At 44.2% G+C, this 18922-nt stretch overlaps 1 protein-coding gene across 2 annotated transcripts in view; it reads right to left on the bottom strand.

Annotated features, from left to right (window-relative positions):
* Positions 1-18922, bottom strand: part of THSD4 (thrombospondin type 1 domain containing 4) — a 665075-nt gene that overhangs the window by 47592 nt on the left and 598561 nt on the right. For both annotated transcript variants that reach the window (XM_034939056.4, XM_034939057.3), the window contains 2 exons: positions 5671-5846; positions 3183-3279 (listed from right to left, as the gene is read on the bottom strand). In XM_034939056.4, the coding sequence (XP_034794947.1) occupies positions 3183-3279; positions 5671-5846 (273 nt within the window). The remainder of the gene's footprint in view (positions 1-3182; positions 3280-5670; positions 5847-18922) is intronic.

Here is an 18922-nt window from a genome sequence, read left to right as displayed (position 1 = left end):
CTTTTCAGATTGGCCTCTTTCACTTAGTAATATGCATGGAAGGTTTCTCCATGTCTCTTTGTGACGTGATGGCTCATTTATTTTTAGCCCTAAATAATATTCCATTAGTTTTTGTCTATCCACCTATTGAAGGACTTCTTGGTTGCTTCCAAGTTTTGGCAATTATGTGGCAGTTGCTTTTGACTGTATATATTTCTATTTTGATTGAATATTGTTCAAGTATGTCTCATTTTAATAGAAAATAAGGAGGCAAATTCTAGGGTTACTGTAGAACACAGTTAAAACTACAAGGGGGCTGGGTGAGGTGGCTCATGCCTGTAATCCCAACATTTTGGGAGGCTGAGGCGGGAGGATTGCTTGAGCCCAGGAGTTCAAGACCAGCCTGGGCAACATAGCGAGACCCCATTTCAGCAATAACAACAATAACAATAACAACAACAACAACAACAACAATTAGGGCTTTCTCAGCAGTTTTTTTTTTTTTTTTGGAGACAGAGTCTTACTCTGTCACCCAGGCTGGAGTGCAGGAGGCTCACTGCACCCTGTGTCTCCCGGGTTCAAGTGATTCTCGTGTCTTAGTCTCTTGAGTACCTGGGATTACAGGTGAGTGCCACCACATCCAGCTGCTTTTTGTACTTTTAGCAGAGATGGGGTTTTGCCATGTTGTCCAGGCTGGTCTCGAACTCCTGGGCTCAAGCAATCTGCCCACCTCGGCTTCCAAAAGTGCTGGGATCACAGGCGTGATCCACTGCACCAGGCCTCTCAGCTTTTTTTGCCAGGGCTTTCTTACTTAGTTGGTTATTATGCTTCATGGTTTAAAATATGACATGCACAGATGACCAACAAAATCAGGACCAGGCATGTTGATATAAATGAGAACTGTCCAAGATGTTGTTGGACAAAAAAATTTAAAAAAAGTCTTTTCAGTGCCTTGTTCTGGGCTCTACGCTAGGATGGACAACTAATTTATTCAATCTCTTCCCATGTCCTCTCCCCTGCCAAAAACCACCTTATAGGGTTTTTCTTCTATTTTGTAGACTGGGTGTGTGTTCAGAGAGGTTGCTGACCCGCCTGAGGGTGCACAGCAAAAAGGTGCAGAGCTGGATTCCAACTCTGCCTCCAGACTCCATTGACATGGAAGAGGAAGCCTGGTCACAATGCCCCTGCTTACCAACTTTTTACAGGTGACCCCTCCAGGCCTGCCCTGTCCCAGGGAGCTGATCCCACAACCCCCATGCTATTCATGAGCTGAGACCCATCAGGCCTGACAGAAATCATCATCATCCTGATAGATTTCAAATAGTCTGTCTGATTATCCCTGTAAACCAGCAACGGACCCCAGAAATCTTACCCAAACTTGGTTTCTCAAACTGTGGATTGCTTCTGGACATGACATAAAAATTCTCTGTTGCGCTGAGTTTGCTGACTTGGAGTTCGGACAACACACCCACCCCATGTTCTGGGGACGCACCCAGCTGTTGTCCTCCCCAGTGTGTAGCAATCAGATAACCTGGTTATCCCATCCAAAGTTCAGAGAAGAATGGATGGGGCGGGTTTGGCACTAGTGCCTTTATTTCCTCCTAGGGTAGGGATTGGACCAAGTAACCTCTCAGCGATATGACAAGCACAAAGTATGGTCACAGGCCCTCCTCAGGTCACTGCCCAGGTGTGAGATCAGGACAATTATTAACTTATTCTTGCTAAGCTTCCGTTTCCTTACTCGGAAAATAAGGCTCGTAATAGTACTTCCCTCCAAGTACCTCCGTCTGTTATGAGAATTCAAAGAACTAATCTACGCAAAGAGCTCAGCACAGCAGTTTCTAAGCCCTTGCACACAGCAAGGACTCAGTGTGTGTGAGCTATAATTACCATGAATACTTCTGCAGACCTTCCTATTTTAAGGAAGGAAAAGACTGTCTGCATTTGGGTGGCGGGCTCCATCATCCTCCGGTAGAGAAATGTCTGCAGACTCAGAGAGCAGTCCCATGCCCAGTGTCAGCCGAGAGAAAGCTGCCTGCTCTGTCCACAAGCAGAGCCCACCAGGAAGACTCAACATGGATTGTTAGGTGTGAACTCATTATTCTTGTCTTATAGGTCAAAGTATTATTAACAAAAAACAAAAGGGGAACCAAGAGAAAAGGCATATAATAGACAGATAATGGCCCCCTAAAGATGTCCACATCCTAATCCCTGGAATCTGTGAACATGCTACCTTACATAGCAAAAATGGACTTTGCAGGTGAGACTAAATTACAGATTTTGAGAAGGAGAGATTATCCTGGATTACTTGGGTGGGCCCAGTGTAATCTGAAGGGTCCTTATAAAGGAAAGAGAGAGGAAGATGAGAGTCAGAGAGGAGATGTGATGAGGCCAGGGTCAGAGAGAGATTTGAAAGTGCCACCCTGCTGGCTTTGAAGGTGGAGGAAGGGGCCAGGAACCAAGGAAGGCAGGTGGCTCCTAGAAGTTGGAAAAGGCAAGGAAGTGGGTTCTCTCCTAGAGCCTCTGGAGAGAGAGTGGCCCTGATGACACCTTCATTTTGTCCCAATGAAACCCACTTCAGACTTCTAACCTCCAGAACTCTAAGAGAGTAAATTTGTGTTGTTTTTTCTTAATTTTGAGATAGGGTCTCACTCTGTTGTCCAGGCTGGAGTTCAGTGGTCTGATCACGGCTCACTGCAGCCCCAACCTCCTTGGGCTCAGATGATTCTCCCACCTCAGCCTCCTGAGTAGCTGGGATTGCAGGCACACACCACCATGCCTGGCTAATTTCTGTAATTTTTTTTGTAGAGACAGGGGTTTCATTATGTTGCACAGGCTGGTCTTGAACCTCTGGGCCCAAGCGATCCACCTGCGTGGGCCTCCCAAAGTGCTAGGATTACAGGCATGAGCCCCCTTGTCTGGCCTGGAAACTAGTACAAAGCATTTCAAATGTTGAACTGGCAGGGCAGACCCAGGATGCTCATGCCATTTTGGAATCGAGTGAATGAAACAGTCTCATGAGTGAAGGCTCAGACAAATGGTGAAGCCTGCTCCAATGTCAAGGCCCCTTGGCTTTGAAATACGCGTCCCTCAATTTTCTCTGTGTTGACCGAGAGACAGAGGGTGGATGCACAAGAATTGAGAGAGAGAAGGCTTTACAAGGAAATGATCAGAGTCCCCGGCCACAAGACAAGGGATTCTACCTGGTCTCCTGTGGGGTGGCACCTGGGGGCTGATGGCGTTGGTCCCCATGATCACGTACTCGTAGTGCACGCCTGGGTTTGGCTGCTGGTGTATCATCTGCTGACACAAAAATCAGTGTTACTGCACTGGGCATGTATGCACACCCCTTCTGGGTTTCAATGGCATTTGCAGAACTACTGAGAAATGACTGGGTTGGTTCACTCTAGTACGCATCCAGTAATATCAGTGAACCTGTGGCAGATTAAACAAAGTTATTTCTGGATGGCTTTTTGTCATTTACTTTTGAAGAATGAAGAACTTAGGCCGAGCAAATCAGAAGAAAACTAAGCTAAGAGTCAAGATTTTCTAAACTCCAAAGGAGAAGATGGAGCAACGGTAGCAGAACCTTTCTGTCCTTAGATTTTGCTCAGTGCTCTCGAAACATCCAACACAGATAAATACGTGTACACTGCAGGAGAAGTGTTTTAACACTAGGTGGCGGGATAGTCATGCGAACAAGCAGCAGACCTCCTGGACAGAGCCACCCCGGGATGCTTTAGGTTCCCTCAAAGTTCTTGACCTGGCTGGTGAGGCTGGCCCCCAGGTCTCTCCCTCTTATTCAGGGAAAGCCCCAGAAACACAAAGACATGGGGCCAGGAAAACAAGTAGAAGACACCCAACTCTTGCTGGGTCATATTCTCTTAGGAATGATGACAAAAATAGGATGGCAAGCAGGAATCTACGTAGGACTGTGGAAGTCAGCAGCTGAACATTGTCTGGGCTGAAAACATATTAAATGAGCATGGCCCAACAGAATACGTCCCTCCCTATTGGATTTAGAGCACACAGTCTTTGCTGCCCATGGCTTTCCTGATGGGGAGCAGGGTGGTGGGCTAAACCCAGCAGCAGAATGAGAATCCACAGTGTAAATATGAGCCGTGCAAGGAGACACGGTCGGGTTTGATGTTTCTGTCTCTGCTGCTTTATAAAGCAGCTCTCCTATTGACCAGCTGTGTAACCTAGAGCAAGCCCCTTCACCCTGCAGTTTTTGATTTCTTCCTTGGGGAAGGAAGAGGTTAGAATCATGTCACTTTCAAAGGTCCTTTCCAGCTAGAAGCATCTCTGAGTCACTCCTGCATGGTGGGTCCTGTGTCTATTCTTCCTGTTTATGCCATGATCTCTTGCCACTCCCTACTGATGAAATGGGTCTTCATTTTATAAATTACCCAAAGGAAGGCAGACCTGAGAACCCCTGGGATTCTCCTACCCAGGAACCAATATCAAACCATCGGCGTTGCAGAAACGTGGTGGGCACTGAATCCCTGAGGGACACGGTTGTGTGACCTCAGGTTCCTGCTGTGTATCCCTCATCCCCTCACTCCCTTTTCACACAATCTTCCTCTCGGTCTGCAGCTGGAAATCCTCCCTCCCTCTATGGGGCCTCTTCTGCCTGAGCATTCTGCCAGTGCAAAACCTTGTCCCGTTTATGAAATTGCTGTTGGCTTCCATTCCTAGACCACCCACAGTAGGCCTTTAACAACCTGAGTTTTTACCTCTGATGCCATTTAAAATATATTCAGATTCAACCAACCAACTGGACAGTCTAAAAAAAATCCAAAATAAACTACAACAAGGCTTCCTTTGTAATTTCGAGTCCACTAGGCCCAAGAGGAAAGGACATAGAACTGTGTGTAGGTGGAGAAGTAATGACAATGCAATTAATAATATTTCTAAAACTCTGACACAGCAAATATGTTAATCAGCTCAGCTTTGGGGACAGAAATAATGTGTATATTCATGGGTGATCTCAATCTTTTTATCAAAATGTTATTTCAAGCTTTTATGCCTTATCACCCTTTATTTCCTGGTCTTTTAAGAAGATTGAATTCTAGTGGTTTCCTTTGAACGTAAGGACCATTTAAAACTCTTGAGCAATTTAATATCTTAGTTTCACGTAAAATAAATTAAGGTTTTGTCTTCTGTGAAGCAGGGAGCTTCTAGTAAATCTCTCTACTGTGACTCTCAGCTTTATTGTTTCATCTGGAGGGCTCTGGAGCTCTCCTTTCTTCATTTGCTCTCAGAGTTTGAACAGGGCTGGGAGCTGGGAGCAGTCCTGCCTTCCTTTAGGCTCTTGCTTTCTTTTGCCATAAAAAGAAAACATGCCAAATTAGCATTATAAGGAAAGTGCCTGGAGGAGATCCAATGCTCATGAAATAAAGGGCATGTTTTGCCTCTGATTTGGTTCAACAAGTAAAATTGGTTTTACTGGGTCAATAAACTCCGAAGGTAATAAGCATCTGGTGGAGTTGGAGGTTGCTGTGAGCTGGGCCCATTCAAAGTAAAGGCAAAGATGAACGCCAAGCATTCAAGGAGTGCCTCCAACAGGCTCTGCTCAAAGGGTTTTTATTGAGTATGGGCAATGATTTGTTGCGTATTTGTTCAGAGTATGTTCCTTAGAAGTGACAAGATTCAAAATCCAAAGAACAGTCCAGAAACATCCAAACTCACGTAGACATCCAAGATCTCGTTGGTGGGACCTTCCGCCAAAAAGGACTCTCCGGCAGTGCTCGAAATCTCATTTGGACGCTTGTAGGTGAACATGGTCCCTCCGCCCTCGTATTTTCCTGGTCGATCAATTGCCCAGTTCCCATTGATGATGGAGCGTCCAGAACGACTTCGCAAGGCTGTTGAGAAAAAGTAGACAGTTCTTTGGGTAAGCCCAGGGTGTGCACAAGAAACAGAACTGACTCCCCCAGTTTCTGGCTTCTTCATTCATCAAGGTTTTTGTTAGGATCCACTATGTGCCAGGCAATGATCCAGGCCCTGGGGCACCATTAGGCATCTAGATTACATCCCCTTGGGCTTAATCACTGCTTCAACCCACCCTAATCCCTTCTATCACTTGGACTTAGTATAGAAATGTAGGGTGGGGGCTGGTTAGGTGAAAAGGATGTGGAAAATGGGAGGGAAAGGAGAAAGAGGAGGAAGAGAAAAAAGGGGGGAAGGGAAACGGATTTATATTATATACCATTATCTAGGTGAGAGGTTGCACACTGGCAGCCCACGAGCTGATTTTGGCCCATAAATGGGTTTAGTTTGGCTTCTGTAGTGTTATTAAAAAAAATAACTGAGCCCAAATTTAAGAATTGAAATATTTCACATAAAAAATTTAGAGTTCTGGCTTCTCTTATAAACCAGGAAGACATGTTAACATTGGCTTCACACTCCCTCATGGCAGCAATCGGCTGGAGCCCAGGATGGCTGTCCCTCTCAGATGGGCCCTATATGCTCTGATTTGCCCCAGTCCCCACCCCTCCCTGTTGACCCCCAACACTGAGGTTAAGTCTCAGTTTATTACCCCTTTATTTATGAATATGGGTGATTTATATCATTTATCATACTTGCATTGTTCTTTTTCTTATCCAATTTCTTCTCCCCTCCCAGCCCTCCCCTTTTTTTTTTTGAGACGGAGTCTTGTTCCATCGCCCAGGCTGGAGTGCAGTGGTATGATCCTGGCTCAGTGCAGCCTCAACCTCCTGGGCTCAAGGAATTCTCCTGCTTCAGCCTCCTGAGTAGCTGGGACTATAGGCATGTACCACCATGCCTGGCTTGTGTGTGTGTGTGTGTGTGTGTGTGTGTATATATATATATATATTTTTTTTTTTTTTAAGAGATGGGGTTTTGCCATGTTGCCCAGGCTGGTCTCAAACTCCTGAGCTCAAGCGATCTGCCTGCCTCAGCCTCCCAAAGTGCTGGGATTACAGGTGTTAGTCACTGCACCTGGCCCAGAATTTTTCTTATAATTCTCTCTACTTACATGTCTACTACAAGTGGCAAAGCTAAAGCTAAGAGGGTCACATGATTTTCTCGTGTACCTGGTCAGCTTCATTCACTTCTATGACCTTCCTGAGTTCCTGGGCATCTGAGGCTGTGGGCTGTGTTAGATACCGCACGTGCACTGTCAAATTTAATCGTCACAACATTGCACAGCAGATGTTATAATCCCCATTTTTCAGAGTGGCTCAGAGATGGGAGGGAACTTGTTCAAGTTCATGAGGCCCATAGGAGTCAGACCTGTGATTTCGAGTGTGTACTCAGGAGGCGGGTACGAAAGGAGAAGGGGGCAAGGAACAAGGTGTTGGAGTTAACAGGAGAAGAAAGGGTGGCATCTGCAAATAGAATTTCTTCAGCTACCCTTGGCACCTGGAAACCCACAAGCCAAAGGAGGACTGGTTTAGAGAAGGTACTTTTTTTTTTTTTTTTTGAGATGGAGTTTCGTTCTTGTTGCCCAAGCTGGAGTGCAATGGTGCGATCTCATCTCACTGCAACCTCCGCCTCCTGGGTTCAAGCAATTCTCCTGCCTCAGCCTCCTGAGTAGCTAAGATTATAGGCATTCACCATCACGCTCTGCTAATTTTTGTATTTTAGTAGAGACGGGGTTTCACCATGTTGGTCAGGCTGGTCTTGAACTCCTGACCTCAGATGATCCGCCCGCCTCAGCCTCCCAAAGTGCTGGGATTACAGGCATGAGCCACTGCGCCCAGCCAAAGGTCCTGTTTTAAGTGCTATGTACATAGTGGACCTGTGATGGCCACTGGCTCTTTGCACCTTCGGTTTATAGAATTCCTAAATTTAACTTTTTATAATTTGTTATGGAAAAATGTATACATATGCAAAAGTGGTGTGAACAATATAATAAACCCCCATGTACCCATTGCTCAGCTTCAACAAGGATCAGCTCATGGCTTCTCTTGTGTCACATTGCAAATATGTATCCTTCAACTTTTCAGTAGGTACCACTAAAATATAAGAACTTTTTCTTAAACTCATTTTTTCAGCAGCGTTCCTACAATGGGCCTTCCCAGAGCTCTGGCCTGTAGAATCAGAAACTGCACAGAGGGGCTGGAGTGGCCCAAACTCCGGCTGGGCTCCCCCTGCAGACTCCACACTGGGCTGGCTGGTGCCATGGCTGCAGGGAGGGCAAAGCTGCAGACCTTTCACTACTGAGTTACAAGATCAATTCAGCTTACTGAGTAGCAAAAAAGGGTCAAGGGTGGAAACTGAGGAAGAATAGATTTGGGGCTATTCTTTATGAAGAATCACACTTCTTCAAAAGTGGTGTGGCTGGGCACAGTGGCTCATGCTTGCAGTCCCAGCACTTTGGGAGGCTGAGGCGGGCAGATCACCTGAGGTCAGGGGTTTCAGACCAGCCTGAACAAATGGAGAAACCCCGTCTCTGCTAAAAGTACAAAATTGGCCAGGCGTGGTGGCACATGCCTGTAATCCCAGCTACTCAGGAGGCTGAGGCAGGAGAATTGCTTGAACCCGGGAGATGGAGGTTGTGGTGAGCCAAGATCGCACCATTGCACTCCAGTCTCAAAAAAAAAAAAAAAAAGTGGTCCATATAATGTCTACCATTTTCTCACTTCCCACTAATTCCTCAACCATCTCCAATCTGGCTCCTGCTCCCATCATTCCATTGAGGAAATTTAAAATTAGCGTCACCAAGACCCCCATGTTGCTAAATCCAATGGGTGTTTCCCAGGCCTCCTCTTTTCAGATGTCTCGGCAGCACTTGGCACTATTCCATCCTATTTGAAACACTCTCACCCCAGCTTCTGGGAACCACACTCCCCTTGCTTTCCTCCTGCTCTCAGGCTGCTCATTTCTGTTTTCTTTTCTGTCTCATCTTTCTCTACCTGGCTATTAAATATCAGAATTTCTTAAGGAATAAGAGTAGACCTGCTTTGGACACTATATTCCTTTCATGAGCAATTTCCTAGGACCATGATTTCAACTACCATATGTGAATGACTCACAAATTTATGTTGACAGGCCAAACTTTGCCTCTGGCCTTAGAATTTCATATGTAATTACCTCCTTGCCAGCTTTAGTCAGATGTCTTGTCTAAGGCTGAACCCAACCCCGGCCTCAGTGTTTCTTATCTCAGTAAATGGTACCACCATCCATGTAATCAGAAACCCAGGAATCATCCTGGATACCTCCTCTCTTCCTATCCCCCCTAATCTAACCCGTCATCAAATTGTATTTAACCTCCTCCGCCTCTCTTCATGTCCACTGCCATAATCCAGGGCCAGGCTACCATGAGATCTCATCTGGACTAATAAAATATCTTCTAATTGATCTTCCTGTTTCTCTTCTGTTCAGCTAGACAGTATTTTCAGAATGTAGATTAGATTACCAACGATGGCTCAAAATTCGTCAATGGCTTTCTATTGCTCTAGGCAAAAAAGACTGGGCGTAGTGCCTCACGCCTGTAATCCCAGCACTTTGGGAGGCTGAGGCTGGCGGATCACGAGGTCAGGAGATCAAGACCATCCTGGCCAACACGGTGAAACCCCGTCTCTACTAAAAATACAAAAAATTAGCTGGGTGTGGTGGTGGGCACCTGTAGTCCCAGCTACTTGGGAGGCTGAGGCAGGAGAATGGCGTGAACCCGGGAGGCGGAGCTTGCAGTGAGCCGAGACCACGCCACTGCACTCCAGCCTGGGTGACAGAGCAAAATTCCATCTTGGGGGGGGAAAAAATATATATATATATCCCATCATAGAGGCCTCCTCCCCCAGATGCTGCAGCCCAGCCTTATCTTGCATCACTGTTCTTCTCTCTGTGCTCTGCTCCTGGGCCTTCTTTTAGCCCATCTACAACATCATCTTCCCTCCACGGTGCTGTCCCTTCTTCCAGAAATGCTCCTCCCTCAACTCCAAGTTCTCTTCATTCTTTTTTTTTTTTTTTTAAATAAAGACAAGGTTTTACTCCTGTTTCCCAGGCTGCAGTGCAGTGGCACAATCATGGCTTACTGCTCACTGCAACCTCCTCCTCCCAGGCTCAAGCAATGTTCCCGCCTCAGCTTCCCACAGGTGTGCACCACCACAATCGGTTAATTTTTGTATGTTTTGTAGAGATGGGGGTTTCACCATGTTGCCCAGGCTGGGTCTTGAATTCTTAAGCTCAAGCGATCCTCCTGCCTTGGCCTTCCAAAGTGCTGGGATTACAGGTGTGAGCCACTGTGCCTGGCCCTATTCATTCTTTAGATGTCAATTTCTCCAGGACAGTCTTCTCCCACCCCTAGTCCAGCCCCCTCTCTTCCCTGCCATGCTCTAAGGGATGCAAGAAACTTTCCTTCAAGGCATTTAATTCAGTTTAATTCAGTTTGTCCATACACTTACTGAGAGAATTATTTGATCAATGTTTGTCTCCTAGTACACTGCCAGCTCCAAAAGATTTCATCTCCATTACACTTTGAGAGTCTAGCATAGTGCTCACCACATAGTAAGAACTGAATGTTTACACAGTAGACAAGGGCAAAGAGCTCAAAAGAAAAGCAAAGAATAATAAATAGGCAATTCACAGAAAACCAAGTACAAGTACTCCATAAGCAAATGAAAAGATGCTCTGCCTTACTTATAATTCAAGAAATGAAAATCAAAGCCACAATGGGATCATCCTGACCGTCCAAATTAGCAAACATTTAAAAAAATTTAATATTGCAAGTATTGCCAGGTGGGTAAGCAAGCAAGTGTTGATGGCATTGCTGGTAGTAATGTAAACAGACTCAGCCATATTGGAGGGCAATTTGATTACACGGCTAAAACTTGAAATGCCCATACACCCTGACCCAAAAACTCTACTTCTAGGAAACTACTTGAGAGATATACTTCTATGAGTATACAAAAATGTTTCTAACAAGGATATTATCTGCCGATTTTTTTTAAATAGAGAAAAAAAAAACTCGCCTAAATGTCCATCCATAGAACATTGCTTAAGATGGTTGTAACACTGGCTATCCACACAATGGAATACCAAGTGACTCGAAAAAGAATGAGCTAGGTCGGTGTGTGTGGGTATGGAAAGAATTCCATTATACATTTGTGAATGAAAGAAAAATTCAGAACAGTGTGTTTGGTATAATCCCGTTTGTGCATACTTTTAAATAAAAGCATAGACAGAAAATATATACATAAAATGTTTAGAGAAGGATAGTCACAAAACTATTAACATTTGGGACAGGAACTGGGGTTTATGTTGGGATGGGAGATAAGAAGGGAGACATTTATTTCTCATTTGATGTCTCTTTACTGCCCTTTACAATTTGTTTTACCATATGCATGTATTACCTTCTTTAAAGTTTAAACATTTTGAATCAATGTAATGGACATGGTACAAGCAGAAATACTTGTGAAAGGTCTTTTCTCTTTTTTATAACTTCTTCTTACAATCCCATTCACACATCAAAAACGCAGAATTGAGGTAGGTTCTGGCCACGATTTTATTGCTTTTAATGGGAATATCGTAGAAGAGGTTAGCATCTGGTAACTAAAAAGTCCATTAAAGAACCATTTGAAAGACAGCACAGGAGGAATCTGCAAGGACCTCCCTATGAGATTAAAAATTGGTACCTTGAATCTTTTTACCATCTATTACTATTACTCACTCATTCTCTCTAAAGGTTTGGGTTAATCTTGAATCATACAATAGCAAATAATTTTTAAAATGCCACAACAGATTATTAGCAAATGTGGTCCTGATTCCATAGGTCCATGAATTGGCTTCTGAAACAGCTCAAAAACTAGCCCCCATCTGGCCTTGCATATCAAAAACAGCTGCGGCTACAATTTATATGCCTGCAAGCAGTTCCAGGGCTAGGAATGGCATCCAGAACTACCTCACAAAAAGGTGCAGGTGGCTCCTGGCTTTTGCTAGACGCTGTGTTCACTGAAGGTCAAGCTTTAACAAAGCCTGTTTGAAGGGCAACCTCATGGCTATGTCAATATAAAGATACCTTCACTCTCATTTGACATTTGGGTTTTATTCCTTTTTTTTTTTTTTTTTGAGACAGGGACTCACTCTGTCACCCAGGCTGGAGTGCAGTGGCACCATTATAGCTCACTGTAACCTCGAACTCCTGGGCTCAAGGAATCCTCCTTCCTTGGCCTCCCCAAGTGCTGGGATTACAGGTGTGAGCCATCATGCCTGGCCCCTTATTCCAGTCTTGGTGCTGGGCAAATATTTTTGGCCTAAACTGTGGGTACCAACAATGCCATTCTCCAAGATTCATATAACAAGAGCTTATATATGCAAGCCCTGATTATCATATACTTTAATCCCATAATCTTTTATTTATTTAGGTTTTTTTTTGAGACAGGGTCTCACTCTGTTACTCAGGTTGGAGTGCAGTGGCACGATCTCAGCTCACTGCAACCTCTGTCTCCTGGGTTCAAATGATTCTCTTGCCTCAGCCCCTTAAGTAGCTGGGATTACAGGCATGTGCCACCATACCCAGCTAATTTTTTTTTTTAAGATAGAATCTCGCTCTGTCACTAGGCTGGAGTGCAGTGGCACAATCTCAGCTCACTGCAACCTCCACCTCCCAGGTTCAAGTGATTCTCCTGTCTCAGCCTCCCCAGTAGCAGTAGCTGGACTACAGGCACCACCATGCCCAGCTAATTTTTGTATTTTTAGTAGAAACAGGGTTTCACCATGTTGGCCAGGATGGTCTCGATCTCTTGACCTTGTGATCTGCCTGCCTCAGCCTCCCAAAGTGCTGGGATTACAGGCACAGGGGTGAGCCACCACACCCGGTCTTTTTTTGTATTTTTTAATAGAGACAGGGTTTCACCATGTTGGCCAGGCTAGTCTCAAACTCCTGACCTCAAGTGATCCGCCTGCCTCGGCCTCCCAAAGTGCTGGGATTACAGGTGTGAGCCACCATGCCTGGCCATAATCCCATAATCTTAATGCCCATTGTGATGATGACCCAACAACTTGTTCCTACCACCAAAATAAAGAAGCTGGTTTCCTTACAGCAGACACATGACTATGATCTAAATGTTTGTTTCCTTCTTTGAGAAATGAAGGTGAAGTTCTTCCTAGTTTCTGGCTGGGAGATAGGTTAGCTTAAAAAAAAAAAAATTTCTCCTAGCAACAAATTGCAAGCTTTGTAATGCTTCAGCAGTTCTTGGAAGCTACGGTAAGTAGCTGAACAAACTCAATACTGAAGTGTCAGACATCATTGGCCACCAGTACAATGCCAGCTGGAGGTTGGAAGCCTGGCTTCTTTGCCATTTCTGGTCTAAAATATGAGCTTCCACGGAATCCCACACAAGGGCATGAACCCAAATGGGTCTCAGAATGTGTTAGCTAATGTGGATACCCTGAAAATGAAATATAACTCTTCCTGTACTGCCTTGGTGGGTTCTGTGAATCCCATCTTTCTTTTCACTAACCTCCAACTGAAATTTAGCATTTAGTTTTATTATGAATATGGTAACACCCATAATAGTATGCAGGACTGTGACTCTATCACCGACAGAAATCATATAGATATTCATGGGACTTTACAGAAGTTACTGATATTTTGAAATATTATTTAAGAACTCATAACTATTTTGAAATTATGATAATTATTAGATCTTCTAGGAGGTCTCCTATTTTAATGTTAAAGAAGCATATGGCTGGGCACAGTGGCTCATGCCTGTAATCCCAGCACTTTGGGAGGCCTAGGTGGGTGGATCCTTTTAGCCCAGGAGTTCAAGACCAGCCTGGGCAACATAGGGAGACCTTGTCTCTATCTAAAGTAAAAAAATTAGCCAGGAGTGGTGGTACACACTTGTGGTCCCAGCTACTTAAGAGGCTGAGGAGAGAGGATCCCTTGAGTCCAGGAGGTTGAAGCTACAGTGAGCCATAATTGTACCACTGCACTCCAGCCTGAGAGTGGGACCCTGTCTCAAACAGAGTGGGACCCTGTCTCAAAAAAAAAAAAAAAAGAAAGAAAGAAAAAGAAAAAAAAGCACATGTTATTACACAGCAAATTTGTTTGTTAAAGAGTATTTTGATGGCCAAATGCAGTGGCTCTTGCCTGTAATCCCAGCACTTTGCGAGGCCGAGGCAGGCAGATTGTTTGAGAGCAGGAGTTTGAGACCAACCTGGGCAACATGGAGAAACCCCATCCCTACAAAGAATTAACAAAATAGCTAAGTGTGGTGGTACACACCTGTAGTCCCAGCTACTTGGGAGGCTGAGGTGGGAGGATTGCTTGAGCCTAGGGAGTTGAGGCTGCAGTGAGCTGAGATCGTGCCACCGTACTCCAGCCTGGGAGACACAGTGAGACCTTGTCTCAAAAAATATATGTTTTGATAATTGTATTTCAAGAGAATTGGTTTCCTTTGTACTCTTCTGTATTTTATTTTATGAGTTTAAAACACTGTTCTGAGAAGGTACCCATAGACTGCCTAGGAGTTCTGCTTCCATCTGGATATTCCTGTTTAAGAATTCTAATCTCCAAAATGTCCTTCTTTCCTTCTGACCAAAATGGCAAACACATGCGGTAATGCATTAAAATTCTGTTAAAAGAAAAGCAAACATTTCTTCTTAGGTAGACCAAGTCTAGTTTGATGTAATGTCCAAATTATGGTTTCTGTTAAACAAATATACGCAGATATCACACAGTAATTTTTTTTCAGTCAGATTCACTTTGGCATATTGAGTTTGGATGGACTCAAACCTGTGTGAGTTTCTAAAACATGATGTAACACATTTGGACTGAAAATCAGAGAGGATCAGAGAAAGAAGGCTGGCTTTCTCTTTGGCACTCTAATCACAGGTTGTAAGGGGTTTGAACGAAGGGAAATGCCAAGGCTTTGTTCTTATTTCATTGCTAAATTATAGCAAAGTATGTCTAATTCTCATTCTTTAAAATGTTAGAAGGTTTGATTTATTCTGACTCCAAATTTCCTTTGAATACTAACTTTAAAGTTTGTGTGGTTTAACTTTAAAGAAAGTTTATGTATGTTTAAGCCTCAAATAATGTTGTATGAAATTGATCCCACCTATGGTATAAGAAGAAAACAAACTGGTCAAAAAAGTATTGGGGGTTGTAAAGGTACAGCTCATGACTTTGGGAGCTGAGTCCATGGAGCAGTCAGACACATGCCAATACAACGTGACCAGAGAGGCTGGTAAAATTTCCACGAGATGTAGAGGCTCTCAGAGAGTGGGTGGCATTTGAGCAGAGATTTGCAGGGAGGAGTGGGTCACCGGACAGAGGATGAAGGAAGGGCATCGGGGGTCTTGAAGAATGGCATGGACAAAGACAGAGGGACGAGGGGGCATGACCTTAGAAGGATGGAGAAGGGAAGTTGTGGGGCGCTGGGAGCGTGCATAGATGGGAGCCCCTGGAGATGAATTTGGATGGAAGACATCAGGCAGACTGCGAGGGCTGATTGTGGGCACTGGGATGCCTAAAAGATTTTTGATCAGGATACAACAACTGAGATCTGGTTTTAGGAGCCTACACTGGCAGCTAAATAGGAAGATGGGTAGCGTGTGATACCCAAAGTTCATTCACGACACAAACAGTTCTCACGTACCTACCATGCCTCTCCCAGCCCATGGACAGAACCAGCCCTGCAACTGTGGCCATCTCAGGCTACGCTCCCCTCTTCAGGCTGAGCTGTCCACTTGCTACGAGCAGGGAAGGACTATGTCTGCCCTTCAGAAGGAATTCCAGGAGGCTAATTTTGTCAATGGGTCTCATTGTAGCCCAATTTATCTAGAAGAGAAACCTGATATCTTTCTCATCCCAAAGTAGTTGCTTCCTAATTCCCTCCTCTAAAAAAAGAAATTGTTCTCCCATTACTCAGATTCCAGTTTTTGCAATCTTTTTTTTTTTTTTTTGAGACAGGGTCTCGCTCTGTCGCCCAGGCTGGCATGCAATGGCATGATCATGGCTCACTGTAGCCTCAACTTCCCAGGCTCAAGCAATTCTCCTACCTTAGCCTCCCGAGTAGCTGAGACTACAGGTGTGCACCACCATGCCCAGTTAATTTTTTATTTTTTTGTAGAGAAAGGGACTTGCTTTGTTACCCAGGCTGGTCTCAAACTCCTGGGCTCAAGTGATCCTCCCACCTTGGCCTCTCAAAATGCTGGGATTACAGGCATAAGCCACTGCGCCCAGCCTGCTGTAAGTTTTTCACAGGGCAGGAGCCCTGTCTCATTTAGTACCTGACCAACAGACACTCAATAGATATCGCCAAGTAATGCTGGCAGCCCCCTCTCATGGTGGTGGGGGGTCTTGTTCAAGGGCTGGTCACTTAATGGCCCCATCACCGCTCCTCTGTCTCCCGTGCTGCTAGCTCCTGCTTCTAACTCTCATCCCTAATCTTAGCGTCTATGCCCTGCTCTTTGATGTTTAATCAATTGCTTTTGTGATTTTTTTTTTTTTTTGCTATCCTAAATGCCGTATTTAAGTTTCTCAAGATTTTTTTTTAACCTCAGGAGCAGAAAGGCGAATTAATCAGACTCTTTAGCCTGTGGCAATTTTGTTGTATAAGGTCCACCTGTCTTGTCTTATTTTTCCCTTTATGCCAGATTCCACCACCATCAGTCCCTGGCTATCCCAACAAGCACCTACACTAATGTGATACAGACATGTAATTTACATAAATGTTACTGGGTTTTCCCTTTGCTTTTTATACTGTCTTTGTTGCTGAAATGTCCATCTAGATAACTGCTTTCTAACTGCCATATAGAATTCCATGGCATTCACCTACCTCAGTTTACTTAGCCAATCCCCTAGGCCTCTGGAGCCTGGTTTTAAATTTCTTTGTTATAGTCCACAGTGTCAGTAAAGAGCTAGTGTTTAGTGATGACTCATTGGGTATTTGTTACAAAACACCAGAAGCCAAGAAGGCCCATTTTCAAAAACAGAAACCCATCACTAGGAAGAGGAAAAGTATCTTATCAGGGCTCACATATGTATGCAAAAGGCAGCAACATGTGCCCCAGAATGCATCTTCCTCCTGGCACAGAGAGGGAAAACTGGAGTTGTCTAAAAAATGAGATATCCGAGGTGGGGTCAGAATTCAGCTTTTATGGTTCTTGGTCATCTGGTCAGGTCTGACCCAGAAGTTCCCATGGAGAAACATCTTTGGTGACCTCATGGAGTTAAATATTAGGATTCTACATGAGGAAAGTCCAGGATTCTATGTGAGTGACCAGAACACATGAGGAAAGAAGCATCCTGTATATACTGCAAGGGGGGATGCCCCAAGAAGTGAGACCTGCTTGGTTTGAGGGAAAAAGGCCCTGGAAGTCGGGTAGGAGGATGATAGTGTGCGGTCAGGGGTGCATCATGGCTGGGCAGGATAACAGCCCACTCGCTGGCCTGGCATCACCCCACAAGTACAGTCAGCTATGATCTAAAGCACTGGTCATTAGACTACAAAAAAAAAACCCAAAAACCAACACACACACACACACACCCCCCACACTCTATAAAACAGGAAAGTGCTCTATGAACAAAAAGAATTAAATCAATACTCCAGTGCGATTCTAGCATAGTACTACAGTGCAATCCTACAGCACGATTGCACTGTAGTGTGGATTTACTTCTTTCATTTATGTGGTAATTGCATGGCCAAACATATCCTATACTGGGTTGAATAGTGTCCTCCCAAAATTCATATCCACCTGGAACTTGTGAATGTTACCTTATTTAGAAATAGGATCTTTGAAGATGTTATTCAGATGAGCTCATGCTGCATTAGGGTGGGCCCTAAATCCAGTATGACTGGCGTCCTTAGAAAAGAAGGCAATTTGGACAGGCAGACACAGACACACAGTGAGAATGCCATGTGAAAACAAAGGCTGGAACTGGAGTTAGGAAGCCACAAGCCAAGGGAGGCCAAGGATTGCCAGCAAGCGCTGGAAGCTGATAGAGGGTCACGGAACAGATTCTTGCTCTAAGCCCTCAGGAAGGAACCAATCCTGCTGACACCTTGATTTCAGAATTCTGGTCTCCAGAACTGTGAGAGAATGAATTTCTGTTGTTTTAATCCACCCAGTTTGTGGTATCTTGTTATGGCAGCCACAGGTAACTAATACACATCCCTATCATCTAATTCATGTGTGTGCTTGCTTCAGGGTTGGCATGTTTGGTGGTTGTGGAGTGGTGGGTGTTTTGATTGGCTTGCAAAAGACTAAAACACCAATATTTGAAGCCAGTGTTAAATAGACCTATCCTAAATAGAGGGGGAAAAAAAAAACCCAGAGCCTAATTCCAAATTTTGAGCCCCAAATCTGCGACTAAATTGCGATGACGTCGGGGAATAAGTGGAAGGGTTGTTCTCAATGTCATGGACAGCTGGTGTTTTAAATTTTATTATACTATGAACCAACATAGGATAGTTCTTTCTTTGATTTTACAACACACACACAAACACATACACACACAATGGCTTCCACATTCTGTTCTAATTACCTGCTCTCATTAAAAAAAATATAAACACACAACTAAATTCCATTTCTGTTTTAAGCACTGTAGAATCCAAAGCCCATTCAATGCTGGGAATTCGGGTAATTAAACAAAAATTCCAAAAGTTAGGACTAAACATAGGAAATTTGAAGTATAAGCTTGAATCCAATGAAAAGATGCAAGATTGTGAGGGGAATTTCAAATGATCCATTCAGAGTTGTAACCAACAAGGCACTGTCGCCATGGGTTCCAAGATGATGGCAGGAATTCATTCCTGACTACCAAACGGACTGCTAATGGCAGAAGTAGTTAACCTAAAAAACACAGGATGTACATAGATGCTAATTTAATACAAGGGTTTTGTAGAGACACAAATGAACCCAAACTTTGGTGTTTTTGAGTATTAGAACTCCAAGCAATAACTGAATATCAATTTTAATGTCCTTTGGGAACAGATGTACATAAACAAATTCCTTTTTAATTATT

This window comes from Pan paniscus, chromosome 16 (assembly GCF_029289425.2).
Source record: "Pan paniscus chromosome 16, NHGRI_mPanPan1-v2.0_pri, whole genome shotgun sequence".
Lineage (NCBI taxonomy): Eukaryota > Metazoa > Chordata > Mammalia > Primates > Hominidae > Pan > Pan paniscus.
The sequence above is the reverse complement of the archived record's forward strand: the minus strand, read 5'-3'. Positions and strand labels throughout refer to the sequence as shown.